We start from the raw sequence: 12,998 nt of genomic DNA, 5'->3' as shown, positions 1-12,998 counted from the left end.
TTTTCTCCTTTATTCCTTGTAAAAAATACAAATGTCTAAGTTCTTACAGAAAAAAAGTAGATTTTTACCTTTACAGACTAATTCCAATGAATTCAGCAAAACAACTGTGGGGTCAAAATGCTAACTTTACCCCTAGAAAAATTCCTTTAGGGGTGTAGTTTCCAAAATGGGGTCACTATTGGGGGGTTTCCTCGGCTTTCACCCCTCCAGTGCATTGCAAACACGACACGGCACTGAAAACTTCCAGCAAAATCAGAAATCCAAAATCCAAATGGTGCTCCTTCTCTTCTGAGGCCTGCTGTGGGTCCAAACAGCAGTTTATTACCACATATGGGGTATTGCTATAATCGGAAGAAATTGCTTTACATATGTTGGTGTTTTTTCTACTTTATTCATATACTAATTCAAATAAATTTAGCAAAAAAACTGTGGGTTCAAAATCCTAACTATACCCATAGATAAATTCCTTGAGGGGTATAGTTTCCAAAATGGGGTCACTTTTGGGGGGTTTCCACTGTTTTGGCACCACAAGACCTCTTCAAACCTGATAGGGTGCCTAAAATATATTCTAAAAAAAGGAGGCCCCAAAATCCACTAGGTGCTTCTGAGGCCTGTGTTTCAGTCCATTACCGCACTAGGGCAACATGTGGGATATTTCTAAAAACTGCAGAATCTGGGCAATAAATATTGAGTTGCATTTCTTGGGTAAAACCTTTTGTGGTACAGAAAAAATGTATTACAAATAAATTTTCGAAAAAAAGAAAATGAAATTTGTAAACTTCACCTCTACTTTGCTTTAATTCCTGTGAAACACCTAAAGGGTTAAAACACTTTCTGAATGCTGTTTGGAATACTTTGAGGGGTGCAGTTTTCAAAATGGGGTGATTTATGGGGACTTTCTAATATATAGGGCCCTCAAAGCCACTTCAGAACTGAACTGGTCCCTGAAAAAATAGGCTTTTGAAATTTTCTTGAAAATATGAGAAATTGCTGCTAAAGTTCTAAGCCTTGTAACGTCCTAGAAAAAGAAAAGAATGTTCAAAAAACGATGCAAACATAAAGTAGACATATGGGAAATACAAACTAGTAAGTATTTTGTGTGGTATTACTATCTGTTTTACAAGTAGATACATTTTTGCTAATTTTCTCTAAGTCTTGGTGTTTTTTACAAATATAAATCCCTCGCTCTAGTGAGCTCTCAGAATCCCCCCCTCCTTTATCCTGGCTAGTGCCGGGAGAAACGAGGGGTTTGAACGGTCTAACCTCCTACACTGTGTGTCGCCATTTTTTGAGCTAACACACAGTGTAGAAGGTTTACGTACACTAGTAAAACACACTGAAACACGAACATACATAGAAATCACTTACCTGCTCCATTCGCCGCCGCTCCCTCCGGTCCGTCCGCTCCGTCTGCTGCTGCTGCCGCTGCTCCATGTGCAAAAGTCCGGAAGCTGCGACCGGAAGTAGTAATCTTACTGCCCGGCCGCGACTTCCGGTCCACAGGAAAATGGCGCCATACGGCGCGCATTTCAAATCGGACTGTGTGGGAGCGGCGCATGCGCCGTTCCCACACACACGGCGTACACCATAGTGGATGGAACGGGCCCCGTTCGCAGTCCCTATGGGACTGGAGCTGCCGTATTCCATGTCTGTGTGTGTCGTTAATCGACACATGCAGAAATGGAAAAAAAAATGGCAGCCCCCATAGGGAAGAAAAAGTGTAAAAATAGAAAAAAGTAACACACAAACACACAAATATAAACGTTTTTAATAAAACCCTAAGGCTATGTTCACACGGAGTATTTTGGGGGAGGAATATCTGCCTCAAAGCTCCAAACGGAATTTTGAGGCAGATATTCCTCCCCCAAAATACTCCGTGTGAATAGCAATTATCGCGCCGTTTTTCGCCCGCGGCCATTGAGCGCCGCGGGCAGAAAACACGCTTTCTCCTGCCTCCCATTGAAGTCAATGGGAGGTCGGAGGCGGAAGCGCCCGAAGATAGGGCATGTCGCTTCTTTTCCCCGCGAGGCAGTTTTACTGCTCGCGGGAAAAAGACGCCGACGCCTCCCATTGAAATCAATGGGAGGCGTTCTCGGGCCGTTTCTGCCGAGTTTTGCGACGCGGTTTCCGCGTCAAAAAACTCGGCAAAAGACCCCGTGTGAACATAGCCTTACAGAGAACTGATATAAAAAAAAAATGTTGGTGACACTGTTCCTTTAATGACCAGCTACATTTTTCAGTTTTTACCTCTGCATTTCAGCAGCTATAACTTTTTTTTTTTTTTTTTCATTGATGAGGCCTTGTTTTATAAAACAAAAGAAATAGTATTACTTTTTTTCATAGTTTGGAGGTAGAATTTTTTTTATTTTTATGATGTGAATATAAGAAAAAGCGATACTCTGCATAGATTTTCTTGTTTGTTTTTTTTTATCCCGTTCACGTTTCAAGCTAAACAACCCATTAGATTAATTCTTCAGGTTATTGCAGTCGTTTAGATACCTAATTTGTTTTTATTTAGTGTAGGGGCAATAACATATACTTTATGCAAAAGAATGACTTTTTTTTTTTTGGGGACTTTTTTTTATTTATTTATTTTTTTGGTCACTTTTTTTTAAAAATCCGATTAAGGGATAACTTTGTTTATAACTTTATTTTTTACTTGTAATGTATTAGCATACTCCTGTATGCTAATACATCATACTGTGTCACTATGACACAGGCTTCTATTAGGGCAGCACATAGTGTGCCCGAACAGCAGGCTTACTGAACAGAGAGCCCTGGGGTCCTTTCTAGGTCCCCAGGGCTGACTGCAGAGGGATTCCCCGGTGTTTGATCACGTCACCAGGTTTCCAATGACTAGATCAACGCGGTGAGTTCCCTTTGATCTTGCCGCGTTCACGGACCGCGTCGATCAAAGCGTTAAACAGCTGGGGTCCAAATGTTTTCCGAACCCAGCTGTAGTCAGCAGGCTCCTCGAAGATAAGGAGCTGTTCGTTACAGCTCCTGCTTAGAGGATGAACACTCACAGGAGCACTCATCACCCTCTTCTACAGCAACGCCAAAAGATGTCACTGTAGACGAAGCGCCTGCACTGCCTGCCATTAAAAGACGGTGGGCGGTCGTTAAGGTGTTAAATCTTCATTCCCTATTCTCTTAGTATTTGCAATAACTTGGGAATTTCAATGTAAGGTTTAAGTTATGTGCGTCAATAATATAGCCAAATCTAAACTTCACTCTTATTTATTTATTTAACTGTGTTCTCTTTTTTTCTGTTCACTTTCACTTGCAGGAAATTAGTGACTTAAGAACTCAGGTACTGTCCCTGTCGGAGTCAGAAAACAATTTGTTACATGCTAATGAAAAACTCCGGGACATGGTAGAACGACTTAAACAAGAAAATCGTTGTGCTAGAAGCCAGGCAGAAAAAGCCCAACAGGATGCCGAAAAGTAAGCCTACTTGTATTCTTTTAATGGTGATTGTTTTGGTAATAAAACTCAATACACTTACATGTGGCCCATGTCCTCTCATGCACACCTCGAGTTCTTCCTGCTACCGCTCAAAAGTCGCATTGCACAGGATTTCTATAGGACCTGTGTAATGCCTCATTCCCCCTGTGGAGGTGCTGCAGGTAAATTGAACACATGCCAAGTTTCCCCACAGATTACAGTTGATTTCTGGGGGTCCCAGAAGCATGGCATCCTGGGATGAGCTTATTGTCCGGGGACCTTCCTGAGATTGTCCAAAGTGTACTACCTCCTTAAAGGGGTTGTCCGAGATAAAATGACTGTGTTAATGCTTGTAATTTATAAATGTAAATTTGGAATATACTTACATTTTCCAAAGTGGCCCTGTTTCCAGATTCTGCCGTGGGGTACTTGACGGGTGACGTCACTCTCTGCACTAGCTCTGGCCGCTGTTTTGATCTTCAATTCTTTTCCGGGTATACGACACGTCACTTGTGACGTGCCCGGTACGGGCTGTTCTGCTGTTCTCGCGGTCCCTGCTGTTCTCGAGATAACAGCAGGTACCGCGCATGCACATTACAACAGAACATCCCATACCGGGGACGTCACAAGTGACGTGTCATATACCCTGAAAAGAATTGAAGATCAACGCAGCGGCCAGAGAGTGACATCACCTGTCAAGTACCCCACGGCAGGATCTGGAAACAGGGCCACTTTGGAAAAAAGTAAGTATATTACAAATTTATTTATATTTATAAATTACAAGCATTAACACTGTCCTTTTATCTCGGACAACCCCTTTAATGAATGTTACAATACAGAAGTTTGTGTCCATATGGATTCCAGGAATGATGGTATTTGCACTGTTTTCTGAATTCTTGCAGATTTTAAATGGACACTAACTTTTCAAACATTTTATTCTAATCTAATCGTATACCTGATGGACATCAACTTTGTCATTTATTTACTGTTAAAATGTAGTTGTTTTATCCATGCAAATTCTGTGTGACGTTATTGTCACTAGGTGTGTCTATTCCTGTAATCTGCTGTTCATCCTCTGTTGTCATGCAAAATCCATCTCTAGTTACAAAGCAGAGGACATGGACTGCGGGTGTGTCTCTTCACTGCCTGCTAATAGAAGTCTATAGAGAGGGAAAGGAGGGAGCAGGGAGAGAGAGACATGGACACGCTGTCCATAGAAGTTTATAGAGTGGGGAGGAGGGAGCAGAGAGAGGAGACACAGGCTGCTGGTAAGATTTATGTCACCCCAGTGTTGGATTCTCAGCTACACTGCTCCTTACTGTTGTATAATGTCCTCCGTGTTGCTGCAGCTTCTATTTATGTGATCGCTAGAGACAGGAGAGCAGGATTATTTTCCTCCTGTGTGTATAGAAGACATGATAGCAGTTAGGCTCCACCCACTTGCTCAGAGAAAACTGAGAATTAGTGAGACAGCCCGCAGAGGGGAAAACTGCTAAAAAAAAATTGCATATACAAGTCCTATAATGATCAGAAATACTGTTATTCCTCATGCACAAGCAGATAACCGCTTTTTCTGAAAAGTCACATGAAAAGTTAAAATTATCCTTAAAGGGAAATTAAGGATATTTCTTTAAAAAAAAACGTATGCGTATGTAGTTAAGGCGGTTTGTATATATCTCTGATTGGCTGCTTCATTTCTTTTGTGCAGAGAATTAGAAGGCAACCAAATAGAATGGCTACAGGTAAAACACACATTACAGGAGGAGCTGTCTCAGCTACAAGAAAAATATAAGCAGGTTAAAGAGAAAATGCAAAGAGCAGCTGAGGCCCAAAAGAAGGTAAATTAGATTTTGTTCATTATTTTGCAGTTCCACCTTCAACCGGTTAAGGACGCATGACTTCTATGCTCGTCATGAGCAGCTGGACGTTGCCGCATCATGATAAGCATAGATGCCATGCTGATAGCGCGGGCACAACAAGTGTGCCTACGCAATCAGGGTCGTTGCAACGGCTATAATACACAGCCGCAGCCCTGCTCTAATGGCAAAGATAAGAGAAACCTCTTCTCTTTGCCGTTAACCCTTTCAATCCGTGATCAAAGCTGATTTCGGCATTCAAAGGGAAAATGAGAAGGGGGACTACCCTTTGATCGCATCACAGGAAATCCCTGTGATGTGATCGCTGGACATACCTTGTATGGCCAGAGAGCCCAGGGGTTCATTGACGGACTGACCATATCTTCTGTTAGGGCATACTTCGGTATGCCCCAACGACTGCCTGTTTACTATCAGTACGGAGATAATGTACTGGCGTATAGATATATGCCAGTACATTAAAGTTAAAAAAATAAAACTCAAAATAATAAATACCCCTATGGGATTAATAATAAAAAAAATAGTAATGTTAGTGTATGCTTTTAAAAAAAATTCTTTTTTTTCTGCATTTTTGCCAAAATAAAAATTTATAGAAATTAAACGATAATTTATATGTACCAAAAAATGGCACCTACATGAAGTACAACTCTTCGCGCAAAAAACAGTCTCCCACAGCTACGTCAAACAAAAATTAAAACATTTATAAGCTCTGTGATTCAAAGAGGAAAAAAATAAAAACATTGTTCTGTCCTCGAGGCCAAAATTGACTGTTTCCTTAAGGGGTTTAAAGATTGGATTATTCTATGGGTATGTTCACACACAAACGCAAAATACGTCTGAATACGGAGCTGTTTTCAGGCGAAAACCCCTCCCGATTTTCAGATGTCTTTGTAGCAACTCGCGTATTTTACAGCCGTTATTGGAGCTGTTTTTCAATGGAGTCAATGAAAAACTGCTCCAAAAACGTCCCAAGAAGTGACATGCACTTCTTTTTCCGCGCCGTATTTTGACAGCGACGCGTAAAATTACACCTCGTGGAAACAGAACACTGTAAAACCCATTGAAAGCAATGTGCAGATGTTTGTAGACGTATTAGGGGCATTTTTCAGGCGTAATTCGAGGTGTAAAACGCCCGAATCACGTCAACATTTTTACTCTTACATGCAGATCTGTTTTGATCAAGGAGCATGTGGGGGCTTTAAGGGAATTTAAATTACTGTATGTGCTATTGATGGAATACAGTTTCACTTTACTTCCACTTCATCCATATAACATATTAATCAGATATTATGTAACATAAAAAAATGGACAGTAGCCCATATGTTTTTATGAGAACATGTATTTTAAATTAAAGTTGTTTGTCTGCTTTAAGTAAACCTCTCTTTTCTCATTATGACCTCTCATAAGGGGGCTGCTAATAACTAACTATTGAATTCAGTGGACGCCCTATTGATCTTACCAATCAGCGCCGCTGCCGCAAAATTTAACTTTTAAGTTAGGTGGTCCTAGGTGCTCGGCAGCAGGACTATGATGAAGGAAAATGTAAGGGAGATTTTTCACAAATATATTTGAAAATGTACTACTTTCTAGAATTGCCTGCAAAAACAGTAGTTTTTTTTTTCTTTCTCTTTTTTTTTTGTGGAATACTATTATGAACTATTTGCTTATTTTTGTCTGATCCGGTTATTTTTACAATTGGCAGTTTTGGTTTTTTTTTTCTTTTTTGCTGAATGGGTTTGTAGGATATGCATGGATTTTTACAAACCCAATTCAGATGTATGGGAACTTCGCAGAAATGTTTGCCCCAAATCTGCTGTGTGTGAACATGCCATTATAGGTTATATACGGGTTTTTTTTTTAAAAGAGAAATTTATGGTAGCGCGTGGTGTGTAAAGGAACTCTATTGCTCTCAAAGAAATGTCTTGATGCAACAGCAGAAGAGAAACCACCATTATATTCAAATAACACATTGTACATTTTAATCGTTGGACAGTCGTATCATTCCAGACTTTTTCTTTAATGATTTATCACTTTTATTACTCCTGCAGAGAAAGAATATACATGAGAATAGATGCAGAAAATTAAAAGAAAAAATAGAACTTTTGGAGGCAAAGAAAGAGGAACTTGAGACGGAAATATCTATATTAAATAGGTGAGTGGATTTCTTGACTGTGACACAGCACTCTATTCTTGGAAACAATACTTCAGCCAACAGCTTTGAGCCATGACTTCTTCATAATCATGTATATTTTACATGGCTAAGTGTGCAATAAGTGAAATGACATAAGACCGAAATCCAACCAGTCAGATCCTTACTTCGACAATCAGACAGTCCGTTTGTGAATCCAGTAAACGTTGTCGGGATTTGCCAGCTAAAGTGTCTTCCAGGAGTTCTTTATTGAGAAGAAATGAACAGCTCCTGAATAGAGAAGCCATTTACCAATGTGAACACTCTCTGTATACTCCAATGTGTGTACTAAGCTAGAGGCCATGGATGAGCCATTCACTTCATTGTTTTTTTTACATTTTAAAATATTAAACTTTCAGCAATATTTCAAAATGTAAAAGTTTAAGACCAGCAGAAATTTAGGTTTGTTTCAAAGCCCTTTGTGCCTTTTTTCCTTTGTAGTGCCTGTTGTTTACCGTAACACTACAACCAATAGGCAATGAGAAACTTGAGTAGTGATTGTCTAGTTATGTCTTGCTGGGACCACCATCTTTATGAATTTACATCACAAAAGCACCTTTTTGTTTATTACCTAAAGTGTAGGCAATGGACACCTTTTGATATGGGGGGAAAAATATTTTTACATGTCAGTGGTTACCTGGAGTTACAAAAAAAAAGTTAGGCTGCTATCTCCATTCATTCATTCATTCATTCATTCATTCATTTTCATGCTTCCTGATATGCAGTTTGCAACCTGCTCCTAGTTTTAGACTTAACTCATGTGGGCAAATCCCTCCCAGTAATACATGTTGGCTGTAAGGCCTGTGACTTTAGGATGCTGCTAGATGCCATGTACTTGTACAGCTTTATTGCTGTTCCGCTTTCTCCTTCTAATACAGTCCCTGTATAATTTGCTGTGCATACACGAACACTGATTCTGCCTGCATTCTCTCTGCTCACCTACCAATCTATACTGTCATACAGTAGAACCTGTGTGATTCCCCTCTGCACACTCTGTTGTGGGTTCTCTTCTCCCTATCTATAGCGTATGTAATCTTCCCTCCACTTACGAATACTGCCTAGGTACTCTTCTCCTTTTCTATACTCTTGCCTTCTCTGTACAACTTCCTCCCCTTGCCTCTATGCTGCTGTCGCTTTTCGTTGGCGTTTTCTGCTTTTTTTTTTTTTTTTATGTCTAAAACCCTGTCTCCAGATATTACTTTATAGTCTATAGCAAAATATAGAAAACATTACATACAAAGCGGTTTGGTTTGTGGTGTTTTTTTAGGGTCAGTGGCAGTTTTTTTTTTTCCCCAAAATGTAGCATACTATGGGTATGGTGTGTTTTTCAGGGGCGTTTTTTCTGATCAACTTTTCTAAACGACTTTAAAAACGGCAGAAAAAACACGTGTTCAAATTTTACTAACGAAAGAAACGGCATCAAAAATGAAAAACGTTTGAAATCTATGATATTTTATACCAGCGTTTAAAAGTTTAAAAAAATGGTGTGTGAAGAGACCCAACAGTGAGTGAAAGGAGGGAAAGATCGGATTACGTCAGCCCTGAGTCGACAGGAGCAGTGTGCTGTCAGATCTACGTCAGAAGCAGCAGTACAGCCAGCTATATACAGGAGCTGCACAGACTCTACAGCAACAAAATGGAAGGACATTTTTAATGAAAACCAATTAGTTTCTTTGTTTTGCATTTGAAGAAACAAAATCAACAATGAGCCAATGAACAATAGAAAAAATGTAGTGCAAAGGTACCGTTAATAAATGAGTAGTTCCCAGTCATAGCGATATGCCATCAATGTTGAAAAGTATAGAAAACCCTTAACTTTTAAGAAAAGTAAGCATAACTTTTGGGTAGGCTTATTACTGTTGGGAATTTCCACATTCAATAACGGTAGGAACAAACACAGCGTATACACTGCAGATTTTCCGCACCAGATTTCATTGCAAAAAATAAACATTTATCCTTTAGAGTACACCAAAATTTGAAGTAAACCCACATGATTTGGGCCTGTAGTTTCAAGCAGCCCTGAGGGTTTCTGATGACGTCATGTTTCTTTCTGATTTCCGCTAGGTGCAGTGTTGTCATATAGACCTTGTATGGAATAATATCAACATCCTAACTGGCTTCAATAGTGGCTAATATTTGAGTACATAGATGTGAATGTTTTTTTGTTTCTTTACTGCCTTAGATAGTAATCGTAATAAGAATGGTCATCTGTATGTCAATATTGTGGCTTCATGCCCGTAATAGTGTACTGTAGAAAATATGCACTATCTAGCCCCTGTACATTATAAAAAGTAACAATGGCATTCTCCACAGGAGCGTGGAGAACTGGCACTTTATTTTCTGTCCTCCATCACGAAGCGCTGCCTAATGAATAATTACTGTTTTCTGTGTTTACCATAATCGGCCACAATGCATGCATTTCTGAATATCCGCTGCTACTTTAGACAGAACATTCCCCAAGAAGAATATGGACGTCTCCAGAAAAGAATGAAGGATCTTCAGCGCAGACATAATGAGTTCCGCACTTTAATACTTGGTCCAAATATTGGAGCCTCTGGGTACTTGAAGACATCCAGTTACCTGTCATCCACAATGGTTCCAGAGGCGTTTTCTTTTCAAAATGTGCAGGTAACCAGCGATATGTAAGATAATGGTATTGAGTTTGCAGCAGTATACATTTTATTTTCCAGGACATAATTTTTGAACTGGTATTTTAAAACCTTTGGGAAGATTTCGATTTCTGGCATGAATACATTGAAAAATGTGGCTTTCTGCCGAACAACAAATTGTATTTAAGAAACCCCTACCCTACTTGTGCGACTGTCAGAAAAAAGTGGGTGAGTCGTTGGGATCTAGCCTAGCACCACCTGTTTATGAAAGATTTCTGACCCGTTCTTAAATAAAACCAAGTCAGGTTGTTGTTGTTTTTTAACACTTTTCTAAGATACCAACAGATTTATCAACAGGTTGTATGCCCTGTTGATGAATCTATGTACACCGCACTGGAGGAGAGACCATTGTTTGGTGCGCTGCTATTGATAAATCTTTCCCATGGGTTCTTACTTAAAAAAAAAAAAATAATTTACAATGCAAGTGTTAAGGCCCTTTACACGGGCCAATTATCGGGCAAAGGAGTGTTCATAGAACACTTGTTCCTAATCATAAATGTAAACAGGGCAACCATAAGCCGATGAACAAGCAAATGCTCGTTCATCAGCTGATCGTATTGTTTATGCAGCAGTAAAATATTAGCGTTGTCGGAAGCACATCTCTCTTTGTAAACAGGGAGACGTGCCGCCAACATAATAAAAATGTATGGGGACCAGCGATCGTAGTAACGTCTCGTTGATTGGCGCTCGCCGTCGGGCCGTGTAAGAGGACCCTCAGAATGGGACGATGCATAGAATGGGGTGGCAGTGATACACAGCGCACTACTACTCTGTGTCTTTAAGAATTAAAGGGGTTTCCCACTAAGCACATTTATCAACTATCCACAGGGGCCCCATTATTAAGACCCCTGACCATTCACTAGAATGGGGGTCCTGAACCCTGTTCCGCCTCACTGCACAGTAGCAGTAACGAGGATTCTGATTGGATCCACGGTTGTGCATTTGCACTGCCGCTCCATTCAATGTTTATGGGCCGGCGAACATAGCCAAGTGCTCCATTCAAAATCCGTCCCACTGCGATCGTGCAGTGAGGAGGAACGGGGTCGGGACCCCCATTCTAGGGGGGTTTCCAGCGATCGTACACTTGGCACCTATCCTGTGGCGAGGTAATAAATTTGATTACTGGGAAACCCCTTTAGTACATATATCCATACACATGCATGTAATATCTGGCCACTGTAAAACAGATATGCAGTGTTTTTGTTTTTTTCTTGTTTTCTTTTTGCAGGAGGAGCAGCATCAAAAAGAACTTTCCATGTTACGAAAAAGACTTGAGGAATTGGAGGTAACCCAGGAGAGACAACTAGAAGAACTTGGTCCTCCTGCCGAGTGCAGCAAACCTGAAAACATCAGCTCTGGGTATCCGCAAAAGCATGTGGAGGAAGAAGAGATTAGTGAAACAGCAGAACATGGTTTCCAGACCGTTGTACATTAAAATTATTTATTGTAGCTGGCACTGGTGTGTAAAAATTCTATTAAAAAAAAACTATGTCAAATTCATGTTGATTGTGTCATTTTGGAAACTAATAACATTAAAGGGGTTTTCCATTTTCATAAGAAAAAAAAGCGGTTACTGGGTTTTCTTTTTGTATATGTGTCAGTTTTGATGGGTATATACTTTTTCAATTTTATTGCCGTGCACTTATGCACTGATATTGTTACTGTAGCACTGTGGAGTCCTTCCCCATATACATGAGGATGCCGGCAGATTCCGCTGACCGTGTCTTTTCGATTTGTATTGGTAAGATATTTTTTTTACAATATATTTAAACGCAGCTGTGCTGTCTTGTAAATTCAAAATAATTTGTATCCTTTTGGTGGTGTATTGCACAATTTCTGTGATTCTTTTCCTATATATTGATATTTCATCCTATTTAATTTGGATGACGTGCCAGAATGTCGAGTTCAACTTCTCGGGGAGCCATTTCCATCTGTAAGAAAGTCTAAATGCAAGCACTTGATACTGTTCTGTACCTTCCGTGTGCTTTACACTGCAGCTCTGCTTGTTCAGATTGGCTGCTCTGTAAACTAACAATCCCATTAGGTTGTCAGCGCATGAATAGTTTATTTTCATGACGTCAAGAAAACCACAAGTGTGAAAAATTGCCACCCATACACTGAAAAAGGAAAGTAGATCCGGAGTTTTATATATATAAAATATAACTTGTACTTGTTTCTCTTAAAAAGTTGCTCTAGAAAAAACATACATGTACAGACAATATATATAAGGTAGCAAGTGTCTCCCTTGATCTATATTACGAGCGTTTACATATACCAAGAGAGTTTTTTCCTGTTCCACTGGACACCAAGCTTAAAAGGTTATCAGAGAAAACGGATGACATCTATACGGGTAGGGGGGCATTGAGCCCCGCACTCTTGTACCTGTTGGTCACCTATAAGCACCTGTTGGTTACTCACAAGAAAGGATCCCTAGATATATAAAAATTGATGAACACTCTCTATTCACTATAAACACGCATGAACTGCTGTTAATATCGAATTACCTCACGATACTGGATACAGGCTACGAATGAGTACCAAAAATTCAGTGCACTTGCTACCTTATATATATTGTCTGTACATGTATGTTTTTTCTAGAGCAACTTTTTAAGAGAAACAAGTAAAAGATATATATATATATATATATATATATATATATAAAACTCTGGATCTACTTTCCTTTTTATATACACTTCGGAGAACCCTTTAAAACAAGTCTGGATGGTGGCCTTTACTTTTCATCATCATTCATCATCATTCATCATCACCCATACACTGAGCCAAATGAATCTCAGTAAAGGGGAGCCTGGAGTGTTGGGT

General features: G+C 39.7%; 1 protein-coding gene across 3 annotated transcripts in view; it reads left to right on the top strand.

Moving 5' to 3' along the window:
- The window catches only part of CEP83 (centrosomal protein 83), a 37,334-nt gene extending 25,660 nt beyond the window's left edge, over window positions 1-11,674 (top strand). For all 3 annotated transcript variants that reach the window (XM_075856837.1, XM_075856839.1, XM_075856840.1), the window contains 5 exons: window positions 3,290-3,447; window positions 5,156-5,285; window positions 7,370-7,473; window positions 9,954-10,137; window positions 11,407-11,674. In XM_075856837.1, coding sequence (XP_075712952.1) covers window positions 3,290-3,447; window positions 5,156-5,285; window positions 7,370-7,473; window positions 9,954-10,137; window positions 11,407-11,613 — 783 coding nt within the window. In that variant the 3' untranslated portion in view covers window positions 11,614-11,674. The remainder of the gene's footprint in view (window positions 1-3,289; window positions 3,448-5,155; window positions 5,286-7,369; window positions 7,474-9,953; window positions 10,138-11,406) is intronic.
- Window positions 11,675-12,998: the final 1,324 nt, after the last annotated feature.

Source organism: Rhinoderma darwinii, chromosome 3 (assembly GCF_050947455.1).
Source record: "Rhinoderma darwinii isolate aRhiDar2 chromosome 3, aRhiDar2.hap1, whole genome shotgun sequence".
Classification (NCBI taxonomy): domain Eukaryota; kingdom Metazoa; phylum Chordata; class Amphibia; order Anura; family Rhinodermatidae; genus Rhinoderma; species Rhinoderma darwinii.
The sequence above is the reverse complement of the archived record's forward strand: the minus strand, read 5'-3'. Positions and strand labels throughout refer to the sequence as shown.